At 42.5% G+C, this 20319-nt stretch overlaps 6 protein-coding genes across 10 annotated transcripts; 5 read left to right on the forward strand and 1 right to left on the reverse strand.

The window, feature by feature from the left end:
* Positions 1–1614: 1614 nt before the first annotated feature.
* On the reverse strand, positions 1615–8123 carry RB195_018779 (uncharacterized protein; the record flags this gene model as incomplete). Of its 3 annotated transcripts, XM_064186367.1 has the most annotated exons (11): positions 1615–1800; positions 1854–1999; positions 2057–2243; positions 2300–2444; positions 3781–3903; positions 5092–5174; positions 5544–5733; positions 5791–5868; positions 5988–6084; positions 7375–7471; positions 7539–7628. In XM_064186367.1, 11 exons carry the CDS (start codon positions 7626–7628, stop codon positions 1615–1617), a joined length of 1422 nt encoding a protein of 473 aa, XP_064042246.1. The 3 variants fall into 3 exon arrangements, with proteins under 3 accessions (XP_064042246.1, XP_064042247.1, XP_064042248.1); XM_064186365.1 differs by lacking the exons at positions 5791–5868; positions 5988–6084; positions 7375–7471; positions 7539–7628 and having other exon boundaries at positions 5544–5708; XM_064186366.1 differs by lacking the exons at positions 1615–1800; positions 1854–1999; positions 2057–2243; ... (2 more) ...; positions 5092–5174; positions 5544–5733 and adding an exon at positions 8066–8123 and having other exon boundaries at positions 5754–5868; positions 7539–7615.
* A 653-nt stretch (positions 8124–8776) lies between these two features.
* Positions 8777–9595, forward strand: RB195_018780 (uncharacterized protein; the record flags this gene model as incomplete). The annotated part of the gene is made up of 1 exon (XM_064186368.1): positions 8777–9595. One exon carries the CDS (start codon positions 8777–8779, stop codon positions 9593–9595), a length of 819 nt encoding a protein of 272 aa, XP_064042249.1.
* A 608-nt stretch (positions 9596–10203) lies between these two features.
* Positions 10204–11010, forward strand: RB195_018781 (uncharacterized protein; the record flags this gene model as incomplete). 2 transcript variants are annotated; one of them, XM_064186369.1, is made up of 1 exon in its annotated part: positions 10204–11010. In XM_064186369.1, one exon carries the CDS (start codon positions 10204–10206, stop codon positions 11008–11010), a length of 807 nt encoding a protein of 268 aa, XP_064042250.1. The 2 variants fall into 2 exon arrangements, with proteins under 2 accessions (XP_064042250.1, XP_064042251.1); XM_064186370.1 differs by having other exon boundaries at positions 10291–11010.
* A 1541-nt stretch (positions 11011–12551) lies between these two features.
* Positions 12552–13025, forward strand: RB195_018782 (uncharacterized protein; the record flags this gene model as incomplete). Its single annotated transcript, XM_013450758.2, has 1 exon — positions 12552–13025. One exon carries the CDS (start codon positions 12552–12554, stop codon positions 13023–13025), a length of 474 nt encoding a protein of 157 aa, XP_013306212.2.
* A 315-nt stretch (positions 13026–13340) lies between these two features.
* On the forward strand, positions 13341–14165 carry RB195_018783 (uncharacterized protein; the record flags this gene model as incomplete). The annotated part of the gene is made up of 1 exon (XM_013450759.2): positions 13341–14165. One exon carries the CDS (start codon positions 13341–13343, stop codon positions 14163–14165), a length of 825 nt encoding a protein of 274 aa, XP_013306213.2.
* A 238-nt stretch (positions 14166–14403) lies between these two features.
* Positions 14404–14823, forward strand: RB195_018784 (uncharacterized protein; the record flags this gene model as incomplete). 2 transcript variants are annotated; one of them, XM_064186372.1, is made up of 1 exon in its annotated part: positions 14404–14823. In XM_064186372.1, one exon carries the CDS (start codon positions 14404–14406, stop codon positions 14821–14823), a length of 420 nt encoding a protein of 139 aa, XP_064042252.1. The 2 variants fall into 2 exon arrangements, with proteins under 2 accessions (XP_064042252.1, XP_064042253.1); XM_064186371.1 differs by having other exon boundaries at positions 14497–14823.
* Positions 14824–20319: the final 5496 nt, after the last annotated feature.

Here is a 20319-nt window from a genome sequence, read left to right on the forward strand (position 1 = left end):
TTATAGCTGGTGGGGGCACCAATCCGACGCCGTAGGACCTGTCGCACCCCCCTTTTCGAATTTCGTGACTCACACACACACACCACACACACACACACATACACACATACATACATACATACATACATACATACATACATACACACTACATACACACACATACATACACACACCTTTTGCGACAAGCACACGAATTTATTGCGCACCAAAAAAACTGGTCAGTTGTTTTTCTTTTAAGGTCTTGCGTGGTGTACTTGGAACAATATCGAGGGTTGGCGAGGAGAGAGGAGGAGTTTGGTGGGATATGCATGGTATCAAAGATCTCGAACCATTTTCAGGCCTTTGAAAAAGACGAGTTTGTCGAAACGTCAGGCTAATAAAAAAGTTTCACTTAACCTCGTTGGAATAACAAGAAAACATAAATACAAAATCGGAGTTATCTAGAGTCCCTAACGTGGGACGCCATTTATATTAGAGAAGCTGAAAGAATACTGAAGCCGCGTATCAGGGAACATTTGGCTGGTAAAAGGTGTGAAAGTTCGGTGACATCGTTAGGGCACCACAAAAATGGAAATGAGTTTCAAATAAAATGTATGATATCAGCGCACGAGAACGAAATATCTGCTAGGGAGGCATTGGAAGCATTCTGGATCTCCGTCAGGAATCCAGCCATGAATGACAAAAATGAGAACATATCAATTACCAATGACTTCTTGCCGTTCATAACACTGTGAGCTATAAAATTTTCCCATATTCAGTTCTTTCACGTTATCCAGAAATCAGTACTTAAGGATACTGCACAGTGCGTAGGTCTCATTCTATTGGTGACAATCTTTAAGAACGCGGTGGTTTACCAGCCCCGCTAGTCGGTGAGACTGGTCAGTTTGTTTTCCTTTTGAAGGTGTTTTCCTTTTGCGTGGTGTACATAGAACGAAATCGAGGCATGGCGAGGAGAGAGGAGGAGTTTGATGGGATATGGGTGGCATTAAATACCTCGAACCATCTTCTGGCCTTTGATAAAGACGAGTTTGTCGAAACGTCAGGCCAATAATAAAGTTTCACCTACACCTCGTTGGCATTGCTAGAAAACATTAAAAAAAAAAACTTTCTCTTCTTTTTTTTCCGATTTGTTCGATTGGAAAGATTCGCCTCCTTCGACACGCTCAGAGAGAATTTAGGAGGAAAATACAAAAAAAAGATAGTGGCTGAGAGAATCAAGATTCTCTCTTCTGCATCTATTTGTATGTGCACGAAAAGATAGAATTCAAGGAAAGGGTTTTTATTTCAAACATTATCATAATGAACTTAAGTACGTACTCAAGTAGTAGTATTTAAGTCAAATAGAGGATGTCTGATGTTCAACGAGAGAATGGTCCATACTCGCTAGTACCCAGTACAAAGAATTAGAAAAATGCATTAATTTATTATAAGGATATCCTAGCTTATGAAATCTCTTGGATCTTCAAAAGTTTAAGTACTCTGGGACATTCGAACATGAACAAATACTACACGTTCCTTTAGCTATGGAAAGATGAGAAAGAAAAGTAGGTGAGTGGACTTTGGATAATGGTTAAACGAATGCTTTCTTAACTTCGGCCAATAAACGCTACACAGTTAAGCTTTCAATGGTTCTGCTTCTCCGTTTGATGTTCTGAGCTCAATAGATTTTGGCATTGCAGACGTTCGAGACTTCACGGGAATCAGCATCTCATCGAACACTGTGAACGGTTTTTCAAATGCCAATGCAAAGAAAAACGCCACCAGGTACGACACGAAAATCGCTTCAGAAGTGTGTTGAAGCTGAAACAACATATATCATTCCAGCAACTTTCATAAATTTAGCCGGATTTCACCATCTGGAAAAAAGTCGTAAAATGGAAAGGTTGCGGTCTGCTGAAGTTGTAAATCTGTAGCATGATTGGATGGAGAAGGTATGCACAGAAAGTGATTTTCGACAAAGGCATGAAAAATTTCCAACTGAGAAAAGTAGCGACCGGACCTGCAAAGGTTCTATTTTTCTGAAGCTAGTACATTTTGAAAGGACGTTTTGAAGGACCTCCATTTCCAGTAGAGCAAGCAAACGCGATCCAGCCCAATGTTACAGCATATGCATGTCTTCCAGCAACAACATACAGTCCTTTCCACCACTCGGAGATATCTCCAGTTTGCGCATAATTGTACAGACCGAACACTGAGTAAAGTCCAAGAATTGTGGAAACGGACCAACCAAGCGCTACCCACTTCTGCAACAGAAAGAAATATTTTGCCTGGACTGTTGACGTCTAACTCGTGGACATACCTTTGGGATCTTAACGTGGTTGTCTTTTCGATCACATGTCAGCTTATTGAGAAGATACCCGACCACCACTCCTACTATAAACGGGCCACATCGCACATACGGTCTCACGTAAACATCGTTCCAGTATTCATCTAATTTTTTGACTCTGTAAAAGATAAAGACGCTTACGCGCATAAACGTTAAAAGCAGCATACCACGAATCTGAGGTAGTGCGATGTGGCCCTGTGGATTTCAGGTGGAGTATTTGTACACGGGATAATAGATTATGGAGAGGGCGTGATTCCGTCCACTTCTTCCTAATTGCCGTAAAAAAAAAACGGCCACGAAGATGCGCGCGTGTACAAGGTTGGCGCGCATCAATCGAACTCCTTGTGGGAAATACTGCGGAACGCTCGAAGCCGTATCTTCCGGGCCGTTTCTACGGCAATTAGGAAGAAATGGACGGAATCACCCTTCTCTCAATAATCCACGATCCCGTATACGAATACTCCACCGGAAATACGCACAAATCCAGACTCGTGGGATGATGCCTTTAAAAGCAGCATACTACAAAATTGAAGATGTTTGGATCTGTTCACGAAAAGACAGGGCTAAAGGTGTAGATCTCGGAAATGTACGCGAACACGTTTCCTCAAATGCCCTGAAGAACGGCGTTGTCGATGGATTTTTCACCTTCTAACTACGCTTAGAGATCCCAACATCGTTCGTGCGTATGCTTTTATGATATTTCAATACAACCGTATTAAAGCATAGCACAGAGGAAGAATTCGTTGGCGTTTTCTTTTTTCGAATTTGAAATTCTACATAGAAATGAAAAGTACTGAAAAAATGTTATTAATGTGTCGATAGACAATTTTTCGCATCGTAAGATAACGGTGTTCACATCATTTAACTTTATTTATTCTTGTTTTTAGATCACTAAAATTGAGTGATTTCTGATTTTTTTGATTGAGTTTTGATTAAAAAATGGAGCATTTTCGACACAACTTCCACTTGTTTCTCTTTTTTCATATTTAAGGCGGCTGAAGCTGAGATTGGTTTTTGTGTATGACGAAGAAGTACTGCTTGAAAATCGTTTGTCTTGGGTTAAAAAAACAGTATTAACCTAAAAATTCAGGAGTTCTCATTTTTCTTTGGAACAAAAAGAAAATTACTACGAACTAGTCAATAGCATACTCTCCGTTGTTGTTTGTAGCTTCGGGAGTTTCAACACATTGCTTAGATTCAAAAAGCAAAGGGTGTCAAAAATGTTCCGTTTTGTTTTTTGCCCACTTGTCACGCCATTTCAATGACATAAAAGACAGAAACGAATAAAATCCAAAAAGAATCACAATGCAACAGTCTTCTGGAGCGAGAAATCCAAACGATACATGACATTTTGCCACTGATTTTTGTTTCCATGTGCGTTTCACATCTAACTTAAAAAAGAGCCGCGAATTATCCCTTAATCTAATCCAATGAAATAAAGCATGATGACGCACATCTGTAGTTTCGCCGTGAGAATTGGCGCCGGTGGAAAGTCCTTCTGGAATATTATCCACAGCTTGATTGTTGACGAACATATCATCATCACAGAGGCTAATAATAGTCCCCAGCGAAAGTTCCTGATGTGAGCAACAATATAAGTTTTCTAAATAACTAAGTAGGAACAAGAATCTAGAAGACATCTTGAAAGAAAGCCATTTGTCAGGTCTAAAACCTCTTCAAGACTATTTCGATCTTAACGTCTTCAAAGCCGCATCACTTAGGTTACAATACAAGAAGTCTATGTCCTTCTTCGGGTCTTCATGTAGATTATCGCATTTGTTTGCAACGTCACTTCCTTGTCTCGCAAAATTTGATTTTACATATCGATAGGTGAGTTGGGAAGTGGTTTCACAGAAGGGAATAGCAAGTAAATAATTTAGTTAGAATCTCTTCGTCATGTTTCAACCGAGCTGTTAGAGGAACGTTGTATTCCATAAGGTCCTCTTCGATCATTACTTTGGAGTTCTTCTTTGTTCTGCTTCTAAGATCTTCTTCTTACTTTCAAAGATTCTCCTGCATCGGGGAGACGGATTCCCCGGCTACCTTTTCCAAATCTTCAAACATGCTATTCTACAGTTAAATGCTTCCTTTTAAATTGGCGTAAATTCACCAACAATGGACTCGAAAAGAAGTATTTGCTGCGGATCACTTCCTCGTACTACATACTTATAAAACACGTCAAATTCGCAATCATAAACACTTGAACTTTGTGAGCAACTACTGAATATGCTATAGATTTTGGAACAAAGGGCTTGGGCTGAGGATAGCTAAATGAGCTGAGATTGGATGGGTGCCGAGCAGAAATCAACGTTTCCTATGTTTAAGGAGCTTTCTTTCGTGAATGACGAGTGTACTGTCTCTTAACTCTCGCGCGTCGTTCCTCTTGCCTAAGGTCTCCTACAGAGAAATCACGTAGGATCTCAAACAGCCTGCAGCTTCGAGAGGAGCAGTAAGTCGCCATTTGTAAATACTGCTCTCATGTTAAAAGTGTAAAGTTCAGAATAATTTTCATGAACCTTCGTCTAAAATCAAAGATCTCGAGGTTTCACTTGAATACCCAAGCTTTGATCGTCTCGCACCCTTCGTACCTTACCACGACTGAGACGCCCAATGTCCAAGGTACTAAGGCAAAATCTGGGCTCAAATAAAACGTCCAGCTACTAATGTACGGGCGAAGACAATACTTCGTCGTTTGTGTGGTTGCATATTTTCATCCATGTCCCACAATAAAGAATGACGTTAGCATATTCATGAGTGATACATACTTCGCAAATGCTATAAAAAGAATGGGTGCAACGATGTAATGGAGTTGGACATCATTGGCTAGGTACCACGTCCATCCCATGCACTGAAAAGGAGAAAACATCATACTTGCTATTTCAACTGACGAACTGCAATATTTGAGCGTAAACTAAACCTCGCTCACTTCCATAACCCAACTTAATGACGACATATCCTAACTCTCCATATGGTTTCCGTGATGCATTGAAATGTTGGAAGAGAAAAGAAAAGAAATCATTCCCCGTGAAAGTAAGTAAATGAGGTTCGAACAGAGTACCCAAGAGAGAGACATCTTTGCGACCGCTCTATTATCGCAGTGTTACATTACAACTGGAGAATTGGTTGATTTGTTTGCCAAAATGACATGGCAACACGACTGCCCTCATCTACACATGAAATATCGATAAACTCTAGTTTAAAATCATTTGATGCCTACACATTCTTTGTCCTGAAGAAGAAAGTTGTTCATGTACAGGAAGTTCGTCCACCAACTAAGTCGGCATCCATTCTTTTCAATAGGTCTCCAAAATGGTCCAGAAGACACGTAGGTGAACAGAGTGACGTCGAATAACATTATCACAGCGTACGTTGGAGTTATCATGGAAAGAAGAACAATAATACAAGAACTAAATCTTGAAGATGTTGCTCACCTGGTGTACCGCTTAATGTAGATCACAACCCACATAAGTGGGTTCTGAACATTTCGAATAGTTTTATCTTTGATAAGCTTCTTGAAAAATATATAAGATGCTAGCATGCCACTGCAAAAATTGAATGGGATGTATCTTGCTGAAGAAGAAAGGACCGAAAGCAAATACATAGCTGTTGGGTAGTTCTGTTTTTCAAAAGTCTCCGGTAATTAGAGGAGAAAAAGGCGCACCTGAGCAGGAAGAAGGAGTCTACTGCAAGAGGAGCTTGCACAATTACTTGTGTGTAAAAACGTCTTGGAAAATTGATCAAAGTTGGAATAAGGTTATCTGAAAATTAGTTTCGTTGCAGTAGATGTTCGAATATGACAAAGTAGGAAGTGATTTTTTTTTCTACGGAACTGTATTCTGTTGTTGAGTTTTCAGTGTCGTGTAGTGCATGTAAAATTTTATGTATTTGTTGCATTCTATCACTGTAGGTAGTCGTTTAATAATGTCGCACATTCGATTTCGTAAGTTTGAATTCGAATTGTACTGGGCAGTCATGTGCGCGAAAGTCACGTGAGCGCCTGCCACGTCATATGAGGGCGGGAAATCTCTCTATATAAGCAGCAGCTGCCCAAAGTCAGCAGTCAGTCAGTCGGGAGCCGCTCGAATTAAGGGCAAGGCCCGAGACACTGGTAGAGTTCGGTCGGGCGATTGCGTCTCCGAGCGAATTCTCCGGAAATGGGGAAGGTTGTGGCCGAACCCACTAATGAGTGAGAGGTCGTCGACAAAACTCAGAGCACCGTTAGGGTCTCAGCGCGAGGACCAAAGCCTAAGCGGTTGAGAGGGCATGCTTGGCCACTGGTGCGGCAGTAGCTGCACACAACGCGAGCCGTTCGGAGTGGTAGCGCTGCATCAGACAAGGCGCCCGAGAGAGCAGCCAAGTGAGGAGGTTGCACGTGATGGCCCACTTATACTTTTAACCGTCTAACCGTATTTGTGTCTTAGGGATACAACTTAGCCGCTACCTCGTGTATAGTGAAGAGAATGAAGTGACAAGGTGTTGCACTATCACTACTTTGAGTTGAGGATGGAACGCCTCAACTGCAACAGAGTCACTACTCTTGATTTAAGATGAGTGGAATGTAACTATTGTCATGCTCATGGGAATTTATATGTTAAATGATGGACAAACATGAACTATGAACCACATGTGTAATTATTAACTATTTGTTCAAATATCAATTAGATCACTAACAAACCTTCCTCAGACTTTTGTTGAGGTATAGTAGACAAAGCCTCTTCACATATTTCTGCTTCGAGAATTGAGTAGAAAATAAATGTCTCGAACTTCTTAATTTTACAACATTATGTAAACTCTCTTCGTAAACTCTGCAACTTGCTCGTACTTGGTTGCGTGAAACTTCTTTTTGTGTCAAAGTCCAGAGGAAGGAATTCCACAGTTTATTCTACAGTTTTTTCTCGGAGTATAACTTTCCAACAAACTCTGTGGCCCCATACGCGACTACAAATATATTGGGTTGGCGGAACACTATTAACAGTCGCAGCAAGAAGAAATTTGTGTCAATTTTCGGGAAATAGAATTAAATGAAATTAAGGGGCCTTTCTACTCACCGGTGGTTAGGCTTGTTCCAATGTAATAATAAGTGTGACCAAGAATAATCCAGCACATGCTCAGAAATCTAATCCCATGAAGGCAGTCTACTTCGCCCTGTACAACGATGTAAGTATTTGACTGTGAACTAACATGAAAATAGTTGTGGAATTGTTATACAAACTTCTTTTTTAGTTGTTCGCAATATATCCAATCCGTTTGTATACATTGAGTAGGCAAGTATTATACGTATGAATAGATCTGAAACATCCATACGTACCACAATAGGAATTGATAATATTGTTTAGAAGCCTATTTCTGCTTTTCAAAGGCTGTTATGATGAGTGAATCACATTCTTAAAGAATTTCGGTCCGTAGTTCTTCGCCAACTTTCTTCCTTCGTTTGCTGCCAGCCCAATGGTCGATTTTAGCTTCATTTTTGTAGGCATTGAAGAGGCCAAACAATCGTAACAGTACATACCATGTCTCTGTCTGATACATCTATCAAAAAATAAAGCCGCTGTTAAGGGTCTTCTTCCAAGCACTGCAGAATAGCGCAATACATCGTTTTTCTACCTTTTTAAGCATAACGTCTGCACGTTTCCTCAGTAGAACCAGACAATAAAGACATATTGTCGCTTTCTTGCTCCAGTGACGTGCAATTAGCCTTAAAGGCAACCTATCACGATTTTGACGTAGTTCGAAACTCACAGGGAAACGTAGAGTTGGAGCAGTCGATTCCGGAACCCAGCGTGGTTCTGCTCATCATTCCTAATCGTCGTTAAAAAAGAGGGGTGTGGAAACTGCTTTAGCTTACACGAGGTACGTTAGAACGCGCTTTTATGTATAAGCTCAGTTCTCCTCATATCTTGGAATACTTAGAAGACGAAAGACAAATGACTTTTATTCCAGGAATGATGATACACAATCTTGCCACCTTTTATAGGGTTAAGGAATGGGGAAGAATGGAAGGAATGTCGAGATATTGTCTTGGATCGACATCAATCAATACGAAATTCAAGAAATTTTCTCCTTAATCATCTTCCTGAATGTTTTGACTGCATAATGTAATTTTCGTTATATCTCGCCATTCCTTTCTCATGTCTTCCAAGTATTCCAAGATATGGCGACCACCACTCAAAGAACTACGGCATAGTTTCCCTCCGCCACGCCGGTGCACCCTTCTGCCAACTCGGTTCTTTAGACAGATATTGAGCACAAGAGCCAATTCTCCCCACCCTTCGTCAGCTTCTGCCATACTCCGCCCGTGAGAAGATTCTACCATAGTTCGCCAGTTTCGCCTTCTCCTCTCCATGCCGTCTCTACAAGAAACGCCCACCCGCCCTCATAGTTCGTCGACTACAACCCGATCTAACTGACTTGGATTATTGTCAACTCTCCTCGACGTCATCTCAATATACCATGTCTGCCATTAATCGCCAACAAATAGGCATAGTCAAGCGGCAAATACGCAAGACGCTTGGTGAATTACAACGCGAAGACTTCAAACTAACGCAGCTCCAGACCCTAACTGATAACGAGCTCCTGAACGTATACGAAAGCCACACCTCGGCCCACGGTTCACTGTTTCGAGTATACTTCCGCATAAACCGCTGGTGGACTAATTGGCAGAAACTAATGGAATCCCATCCAGAAGAAGAAGGCATTCTACACACCAATATTTCCAAGTATGGCGATTTCCGTGAACTTATCAATGATGCTGTTTTTACATTGCAGAAATTAGACAACGAACGCCCACAAATCGAGACAGAACTGCAAAGACGACAGTTACAATTCGAACCCTATACGGAATCAGACGCCGATTCCCTGCAGTCCTCCGAACCGTCATCGACATTCCCCATCCCACAGCCCACTGCTGTTTCATCCGTTCAAGTACATCCTCCTATCCAGCACGTGGAACCTTCCAATTTATCTTTTGTGGATGCGTCAATCCTCAGCAAACTCGATCTACCAGTGTTTGAAGGTAACCTGTTGGACTTTCCCGAATTTTGGCAACGATTTTCTACTGTTGTTGGCGACAAGCCTCAATTAGATGATGCCACGAAATTCTCGCTTTTGAAGTCTACCTTACGCGGATGCGCCTTACAAACGATTAAAGGACTCTCTGTTACCTCTGCGAATTATTCAGTAGCCGTCGAAATTCTCAAGAATCATTTCGACGATCACGTCACAACGAGGAATATTCTTTACACTCGCACTAGCCTCTCTTCCACTTTGTGACAAAGATAGACGAAACCTTTCCTCTCTACTCTCAAATGTTCGCGCTTGTACGTCAGTTTACAACATACAAGGACGACTCAAAGGCTCTTGGAGCAATTCTACTGAATAAACTTCAAAAAAAACCTATTTTCAAGTCGTATTTAAGACCAATGCGGAAATACCGAAAATCTGGTGCCGACAGAACTTCTTCGACTCCTCAATAAGACAGTTCGGAAGGAGGCAACACTGGAAGGAATGGAAGATGGCAGCCACCACGCCACAGACGCTACAGCATATGCACTACCACAGCACCAAGCTAAGAAAACCTCCCTTCAAAGACCAGGTTCACTTCCAAAATGGATTCTCACTTCTCATCTGCAAAAGAAACCTTGCTCCTTTTGTAGCAGCACTCTTCATAATTCGACGACATGTTCCGTTTATAAAACTGCAAAAGACAGGATAGCGATCATCAAAGCAAAACGATTCTCAGCATGTTACCAAGGAGTGCTCATCCAAACACTCCTGTATATACTGCTCAAAACGTCATCACTCTTCTATATGCTCTCAGTATTCATTGAGACAAGGTGAAGAGGAACCTTCCACCCGCCCCCGCCATCTTCCTTCCCGCGATGACTCAACAGCTTTCCTCACTGTCTCATCGAAGCCGACTTCATACCAAATCACAGCAGATACTTCCGCCTTCCAACCGCTCCTACATGATTCTAATAGGTGCTACTGGAAAAGCTTCCCACATCTCAACCCTGGATCCTGCTCCAGCTCCTCTTTATCCATATTCCATCGCCTCTCAACAAGCTCAAACTTCGGTCCAAGAACGTCATGACCAAGGTAGCAACTCCAAAGATGTCTCCAACCTCCACGCTGCGAATACCGTCAACTCTCGCACTACCCCGACAACAAATCTCCTCATATGTACTCCTATCACGCTCTTCAATCCTGAGTCATTAAGAAGGATACACACTACTGCATTTTTTGACTGCGGAGCCTCCATAACGATGATCAAAAAGCAAATCGCCACCGACTTAAATCTGAATATAGAAGAAGAACAACCTCTCTCACTGCAAACATTTGGCAACGATGAAGACCAAATTCATCCGTCATCGAGGACAAATGTCGGTCTCGTACTGGAAAACGATGATAGCACCATGCTAAGGGTTCGGACACTGTCATTTCTTTCCCAGCCAATGCAAATGGGATTAGCGAAAGACCACATACGTGGAGATATGCCAGCGTGCAGCACCACCACTCAACCAGGTTTAGTAATTGGCAATGATTACTTCTGGGAGCTTGTATTGTCAAATAACTTCTATGTTGAGAAACTTCCAAACGGATACGATCTCGTCCACACCAGACTCGGAAATATCAAAAACGAAATTATCGAAAACGCCTCCATACTCATCAATTTGCTATGGCGCTAAGCTGTATCGATACGCTGGAAAACCCAATTCAACACCACAAATTGGAGGAATTGGTACAGAAGTTTTGTCCGCTCGAATCCGTCGGAATAATTGACGATGTCTCTCAATCTGACGACGAAATATGTCTCCAAAAATTCAACGACGCTATATACTTCAGCCCTGAAGAAGGATATGTGGTATGTATGGTGCGGCTGCCCTTGAAAGAGGACACTTCACTACTTTCGGACAACTTCAATATGGCAATGTCGCGGCTCAAGTCCACCGTAAACACTTTCAAGAAACACTACGGCTTACTCGACAAGTACCACAACATCATCAAGGATCAATTACAAAAAGGCATCATTGAAGAAGTCAAATAGGCGACACTTCATCTACATGCCACTACCTTCCCTACCATGGAGTCATATCTGAAAGCAGCAAGAATACAAAATTACGCTGTGTGTATGATGGTTCAGCTTAGACGAAAGGAAAGAAAAGTCTCAACGACATTCTCTTCAGAGGTCCAGTGCTACTCCCTGAAATAGCAAGAATCCTGATTCGAATCCGATTCATGAACGTTCTAATCATTGGAGATATAGAAAAAGCATTCCTCATGGTCGGACTACACCGAGACAGTCGAAACCTCACACGCTTTCTATGGCTTTGAGATCCTACACTTGAAGTACAGGAGAGCAACATCGTCACGTACGCCTTCAAAAGAGTACCTTTTGGGTTAATCTCCTCACCATTTCTCCTGTCCGGCATGATACGCTATCATCTCAGTAAATCCTCCTCAAACCTCGCGCAAAGAATTCTTCGGAATTTCTAAGTCGACAACTTGTTCCTGGAAGCTGACTCAAGCCACGATGCAAAACTGATGTACGAAGAAACCAAAGAAATCTTTCGGGAAGCAGATATGAATGTTCGAGAGTTCGCCAGCAATGATGCAGCATTCAGTAAGCTAATTGAAAAAGCAGAACACACACCGGTAGACGAAATTTCCAAAATACTCGGCCTTAAATGGAACACTACGAGTGACGAACTCACACTTTCTCTTCAAAACCATCAGAAACATCTACCACATGGACTAAAAGAAAAGCACTTAAGAATGTAGCAAGCATCTATGATCCACTTGGATGGATTTCGTCATCTACTCTTATTTCAAAAGTGTTTGTCCAAAAGCTCTGGAAAACAGAACTCCATTGGGACGCAGTTCTGCCAAACAAACTTTTGAAGGAGTGGAAATCGATTCTTGTAACTTGGTCAATTCAAGAACTTCGACTTCTCCGGAAAGTTCATCTCGGCGACTCGAAGAACCTATGTTAAGAACTCCACGTCTTCACGGATGCGTCGAGGACCGCCTATTCAGCAGTTGCGTACCTGGTAACCTACGAAGATAAAAGTAAGAAGAACGTATCACTCTTAATGTCAAAATCAAGATCAGCCCCACTTCGAGCGGCAGCTACAATTTCTCGACTTGAACTTTCAGCACTAGCCATAGGAGCAAAACTTGCCAACTTCATGAAGACTCAGATTGTTACACCAATCCAGAAGTGCTACTTATGGTCGAACAGCAAAGTCGCCCTGCAGTGGTCGAAATGCGAGAAATCACTTCCAGTTCATTTTCATTCATCAACAACCGAGTGAACACTATACGAACAAACGTTCTATCGGCCATATTACGCTACGTCCCCAGTAACCTGAACGCAGCAGACATAGGAAGCAGAGGACTGGCAGTAGAAGACCTTCTATATTCCAAGTTGTGGTTCAATGGACCAAAATTTCTTCTCGATCAAGAAGAAACGTCGCCAGAAGATATTACTGATCCCGCTTCTAACCACGGAGAAGTTGTTGACTGCTTCCTTACGTCTGACACCGATCCCGCACATATTCCACTGTTCGATGCATTACAATTCAGCTCATGGTTACAACTTCTCAACACTGTGATAATCATCTTGCTCTTCGTCGTCAAGGAATCCTCAAAGGCAAAACACCGTTTCTCTGACAAGAGGAACCGACTACTTTCTATCGCATAAATAATCATCTGCCGATAAGCACAATTAAGTTATCCACCGAGCAAAACGATCAAGGAACAACTGAACTTATATCTTCGCAATAGCACCTCATTGTGGAAAAGCAAAGGAAGAATCAGCAACGCAAATCTCCCTACAAGTGCAATCGATCCTATTTATATGCCTCGAGAAAGCTACATCACGTCTATTTATATTCTCCATATTCACCTTACTAATCACCATTGCGGAGTCGAGCAAACACTTTGTGAACTACGTACCAAAGTTTGGATCAACCAAGGTACGTCAAAAGGTAAAAAAACACTCCACAGCGACTGCTACATGTGCAAAAAGGCGAAATCGAAATCGTACGCACTACCTGATTTCCCTATTCATCCAAAACAAAGAGTAACGAAACCACAGTATCCGTTCCAGCGATGCGGTATGGATTACATGGGACCCTTCAACTTCAAAATTGATAACTTGACTAGATCCAAATACTGGATCATGCTGATATCCTGCTTGAATACTAGAGCTATTTTTACGGAGATAGTAACCAGCATGTCTACAGCAGCACTTCTCCATGTAATTTGGCGATTCGTCGCAACAAACGGGTTCCCACAATGGATAATCTGCAACAACGCCAAAGTCTTCAACACACTCAAGTCGCATTTGTTCAGGAAGCAACCAGAAGATGAAAACGTCATGGACTACTGCGCAAACAGCAAGATCTCCTTCCATTTCATCGGAAGCCATAGCCCTTGGCAAGGAGGCTTTTACGAAAGAATGGTGGGGACTTTCAAAGCAGCTTACCGGAACGCAATCAAAAACAACATCTTCGATATCGAAATGCTAAAAACCCTTACAGCCATTTGTAGCTCAATACCGCTCGCTTACGTGTCCGACGAGCACTCTCATCACCCGCTGAGGCCAATCGACTTTCTTCGACCAACAGCACTAATTTCTATGCCACGCATCGAGCTCATCGAAGATTTCAACCCACACACTGACCTTCAAGGAAACCTAATTGAAATGTGGAACTCTACAAACGAGATCCTCACCTTATTCTGGAAACGATGGAGAGCTGAGTATCTGGTCAGTTTGAGAGCAGTACAAAAGCAGTCACCACCACGCACGTCTCGAAATCGATGCACAACCAAGCCTTGAAGACTGCGTCATAATTCACGACGATTCTGTGAAACGTGGACAGTGGAAACTTGGACAAATAATTGGCTCCAACGATGAATTTCGACGTAATGTCAACCTTCGCTTGGCTAACAAAAACATCATTACAAGGTCAATCAGTTTAATCAGTCCACTCGAAGTGTCATCATCCAGCAGAGAAGAACAACAACCACCAAATCGACACTGTAAAACCTCTATAGCCGCAGAACCATATCATACGATGACCACACGATCAAAAACGAACGCCATCCCCAACGTTACTGTGTCATGTGTGACCCTTCTAGTAACTTTGATCGGATTTGCTTCATCTGAAATGGCCGTCGTCAACAGCCGATGCCCTACCACCTCATCAGTAGCGAAGAAAATCATGTATGCAGATCAATGTATGGAAAAAGGAATCGCCTTGGCAAGAACCCAAGGAGATAGTAAGGAACGGAAACAATGTTGGTTTCCAATCCAGTGTCCATTGGGGCACACCAGAGTAACGATTCCTTTACCTCCGAACTCCGGATATTTTGGCAGCAAATGTCCTCGTCCAAAATGGACGACCACCTGTTTCTTCTACGATGGACGATATAAAGAATCTTCACAAGCCACGTCTGTTCATTTCAACAATCGTCACCATGCTCCAGCACCATGAAACGTGGAATCTTTCACCAGATTGAGCTCTACGATGGCTCAAGAATTATCGTCCTCGAACTAAATCTAACGACAAGAGAGTTCTTCAATAATGAAGACTACTACTGCTTCAAACCTGACGGCCGCTTAACTCACTTCCCATACCTATTAGCACACCCGCCACCAGATCAAGCGCATTTTGCCGCAATCAGCACTGCTCTCCACCGATGTCCCAATCAGTCTTCTGGATCTACTATTCTTCCTTAACAACATTCGACTTTGAGAACTTCTCGATTATCATACGTTCTCGGGGTGCAACTTCAAAAGAATACTACGGCTTCAAAGATCACCTCGAGGATCTATGAGACAGCTACTCAAAACCAAGATGTTTGAAGGGAGGAATAGCTGTTGAAACAACAAAAAGCATCGATATTTTAGAAGTCTGCAGCTCATCTACATGCATCTACGTCAACCATTACAAATCGGAAGCGACTATCTTTTTCCCGACATCGATCGTATTATTCGAATATACAGCCTCTGTAATGGGATGGATTGACGGCCAACATGTTCTTTCCTCCAACGTCACCTGCCCTAGTCAACCACTATGCGAAACTTTGCAATGCAGGCTGTGCTGGGAGAAGGCATACAACTGTCAATGCTGGACAGTTACAGAAATATCAGTAGCCGTAATTCTTCTTATCACTTCGATACTCTTGAATCACGCCTTCACTCCGATCTTAAGCGCCATCATTTGGAGCAGCAGAAGATTATAACAACGTTCACAACTCTTCTTCAGAACACTCCTAAGGAGGTGCAGAAAAATCTCTGGAAGCCATAAAACCTACAACGTTGAAACTTCTTCATACAAACCCAAGAAAAGAAGGAGGAAGCTGTACGGCATCGTCGCTACCATTGCATTCCAAATCTCTATCTCTACTTCCCACTGCTGTTCTGATGTAGTAACAATAAAAGGAAGTACGTCAACCTGCACAACAAATAACAGCATGGAACGATGTACTTTCGATCAAATGACGCAATTAACACTCCAACCTATAGGCCAAGAAGTCTGCCTCCTTTTTAGTGATGGAAAAAATCGTGCGATGGGAACAATAGCTATTCAACTTAAAGAAATCTCCCATGTCTGCAACCCAAAAAACCGAACATTTCACACGAGACCACCAGTTCTACACCGAGTCTCACCATCAGTGCTACAATAGCGCAACTTGTAAGGAAAATGTATGCGCATCTCTCACTCCGGAAAAGAAGATATGTGAATTCAGCACAATCTCGAATTCCAACACAGTATTCACGTTCTGCGTACCGAGCTGTCGGTGCTTTTAGTGCAACTGATGTTTCCGCTGCACCTCTTCATGTCTCTTCTACAGCTACTACGCTGCACGACGTCATCAACGATCTAACGATTTTTTTCTTGCCCTTCGTGGAACGTCCATGCAGAAGGAATCATTTCACTCACACACGAAGGATGGACTTTCACCGAAAACTTCAAACTCCAACCTGGAATCCATGGAACAACGTTCAATTAACTCTGACAAGTACTATTTCACCAAATCTTCCTATTGCATCAAGCTACTTCATCTCCGATGAAAAACGAACAACTCGCATCGAAACTTCGCCTCAAGGACAGCTTCTACCAAATTCCCCGGGAAGGATTCAGTGTACTACAGAGGACGATGCCAAACACTTCAAAAACTGCTTTTTTGCCAAGTGCGCTTGCTCTTGTACACCAAGAACATATACATACACAACACCCACAACAGACTTCCGATAACATCGGAACAAGTGGCAATAGTACAAGATGGCACACCAATAAAAGCAAAGACTACAATTGGCTCCGCGCTCACAGTCCGAATCTCGGCACATGAACTCGTCATCGCCGCCCAAAAACATAACAACTCTTGTGAAGTAAATATGGAAGAACTATCTGGATGTTACTCATGCACTCAAGGATCCATGGCATATGTGTCATGTACGTCATCAATAAGCGAGGAGACCGCCCAACTAAAATGCCAGGATACGACACAACTAGTGAAGTGCACGCCGGAAGGGACATTTTCAACGCTAAGGTTTCACTCCTCCAACTCCAGTGTCGATATCAACCGCACTGCGCTTTGCCCTGGATCGACGTCGTTGCTCACCCTCAAAGGCCAACTCAGTTTTGTAAATGAAGGAATACTTTTCCACATATCATTTCAATGAAAAGGTGGCAAGATTGTGTATCATCTGGAATAAAAGTCGTCTGTCTTTCGTCTTCCAAGTACTCCAAGATACCTCAAGAGCCTATTCATATTTCTCACCTGAATAGGGCAGTGAGAAGACATCATTGTTCTTTGACCGCCCGCTCGAGGGCGCGGCGCGTGCGCAAGGGTGACGCGTTGCAACTGAAATCGTAAAGAAAAACGGTGCCTTCAACGCCGTCTTTCACGATGACTGAGGGAAGATGAGTTCGGTTAGTAGACTGCGGAACCATACAGGGTGTTGATAAAGTATTCAACGCAACTAAGCTGTGAACTCCGAAACCAAAAAAAGCGAGCGTTTCATCCACTTCATTAGTCGACGACGCAATACTCTACGAAATACCAATAGTCTTGTTTTTTTTTCTGGATTCACCCAAAGAACATAAAGGGAAGTTGTCCCTTGAATTGAAGAATTGATGGCCTAAGTTTACATGAGGCAAACACAACGTGGAGATTTTGCATTAATGTTCAACAGGTTTTTGTTCTCAACAACAGTCAATTAGTCTCCTTTTTTTTATTAGCGTCGACGAACGTATTCAACCACTTTGATGTTGTGCGCATGGCGGAGAAAGACAAAAATGCTCTTCTTCTATGCATCCGCTAATAGACGATACAACCTCTGCACTCGCAAAATGAGAGCGCTGCGCGGTGGTAAGATCATGGCAACTTTTACTTCCTTTTTTCAAACAGTTTTCAATATTTCCGTCCAGCTGTACATGAATAGCAGTGCTCCATTGTCGTAGTCACGGAAAAATCTGTTGCGTTAGCTCCTTGACGGTATCGCATTATGGACAATAAAGATATCAAGCATACAATCAGAGTCAATGCAGAGCATAACAGCCAAATGAGATTTGGATGTGAGAAAAGATGCTGGAAGTCATCATCACGATGTGGCAAAGTTAATGAAACTTTGAAATGAACAAAGCAGCATTGGTGGTAGAGTAGGTATCATTAGTTCAACAGTGCTCTCCTTTCTTCGGAACTTTTATGGCATTACTTCTTTTGCGTTTCTTCTTTCAACGTGTTTTTCTTATGTTATGACCTCAAGTCGAGCCGCGCAACTTCTGCATATGACTTGCTTAAAATGTGGTACAATCAGCAATTCCATTAATTGCGCTGTGACACCTTAGCAAGTGATGCCTTTCTGTACGCCAAGCGAACTATCGAGATAAGAAAGGAAATGCATAGATTTCATCAGCAGGATTGCATGTACATACACATATACATATACACATATACATACATTTTCCAGCTGGATTTCCAAAAGAAAGAATAAAAGGAGTTGAAAGTTTGTACCTACTGAATAGGATAGAAAGTGGATCCAATACTGAACGGGAATGAACAAGAGAATGGAGGAGAACGTGGTGCGGCAAGTGCGACAGACAATTATTTCGTTTTCTGTAGGTCAATTGGTACCGCTGTGTCCAATTATTTTCATACTTTATACGGTAGAACTGAATCACCTTCTTAATCACGAATCTGTTAATAGAGGCATTACGCTAACCATAGCAGATTTTGCGATGTACATATGGCTCCAAAGCCACGCTCAACATGTGGAGCAGAATGATCTTAGCAGCAAGAGTGGAACGCGAAAGCTGCAGTTCCCGATTTCGGTGCATTTACGGATCTCCTTCTGAAAAAAGACGTGAAGAGGGCACAGCAAGGTTAGGATGTTACGCTGCTGTTGAACTTGAACCAGGGGAAGGTAAAAAGACTTTACAATCTGAAAACACAGACTTTCCAATCTGAGAATGCAAAGCCGGGAATGAAAACGCACACCTCGGGTGTTTATTCAACACTTTTGGGATAATTTGTGTTCCAAAATTAAGTGATACTTCCTTTGCTCCTTTCCTCATATTCACATATATATACATATATATCCTTATATATATATATATACATATATATATCCTTATATATATATATATATATATATATAAGGATACATATATACCCTTATATATACATGTACATATATACCCTAATATATACATATATATCCTTATATATCATATATATACCAGATACACACACACACACGACAGAATAAGCCCGTTATTATATAGCAGTCTGAATGTCCGGCTAAAGCCGGACTTCAGAGTGGTGGTTTCAGCTTCGCTTGCCTTCGCTGATCAATGAAAGTTAATAGTAAAGGTGTTTTCCGTAAAATTAGATTTGTGTTTTTTTAACAACGCTTTCCTTCTCTTCTTTATATTATAAATTAAGGCTAAAGATTACGGAGTTTTCCTTCTAAACGCGTCAATTCTACATTTGGAGAATATTCGACCATCAGCTACAAACTCCTTCGATGCCAGAATAATGTGGATACTATTTGAAAGCATTACTTGAAGTATGGGTATTCCTGATTATCCTGATCTTGATTTCCCCAATAGTTATCACAGAATGATGTTTTAACATAAAACGACGTGAAAGACATCGTCCTACTGATAGAGATAACGTTCCACGTCAAATCACGTAAACATCTTGCTACTATTTAAGCACCCGTTTGCATGCGTGTTTCCACTTTCTGAAAGCGGCATGCTACCAACTTGAGGCGAAGGAAGAAGGAAATATGCACACGGAGGAGTCATGAAGGTGAAGAGCAAAGCGTCCAGTGGTCACGGCTATGAAACGGCTGCAACCATTTATCTTTTCCATCATGCACACTGAGTTATTGCGCACCAATGACCGGGTCCACTGACACCGTTGGACCCGCCGCATTCCCTTCCATAGGTATTTGGCGCCGGTGGACCCGTTGCACTCCCTTCCATAGGTATCTGGCGCCGGTTAACCCGTCGCACCCCCTCTATAGGTATCTGACGCCGGTGGACCCGTCGCGCCCCCTTTTTTGAATTTCGTGACTGACACACAGACAGACAGACACACGTGACAGAATAACAGACAGAACGTGGCTTATTCTGTCACGTGTGTCTGTCTGTGTGTGTGTCAGTCACGAAATTCAAAAAGGGGGTGCGACGGGTCCACCGGCGCCAGAAACCTATAGAAGAGGGTGCAACGGGTCCACCGGCGCCTGATTGGTGCGCCGGCGCCAGATACCTATAGAAGAGGGTGCGACGGGTCCAACAGCGTCAGATTGGCGCGCCGGCGCCAGATACCTATAAAAGGGGGTGCGACGGGTCCACCGGCGCAGGATGGGTGCGCCGGCGCCAAATACCTATGAAAGGGGATGAGGCGGGTCCAACGGTGTCAGTGGATTCGGTCATTGGTGCGCAATAACTCAGGGTGCGTGACGTAAAAGATAA

The sequence above is a fragment of the Necator americanus genome, chromosome II (assembly GCF_031761385.1).
Source record: "Necator americanus strain Aroian chromosome II, whole genome shotgun sequence".
NCBI lineage: Eukaryota > Metazoa > Nematoda > Chromadorea > Rhabditida > Ancylostomatidae > Necator > Necator americanus.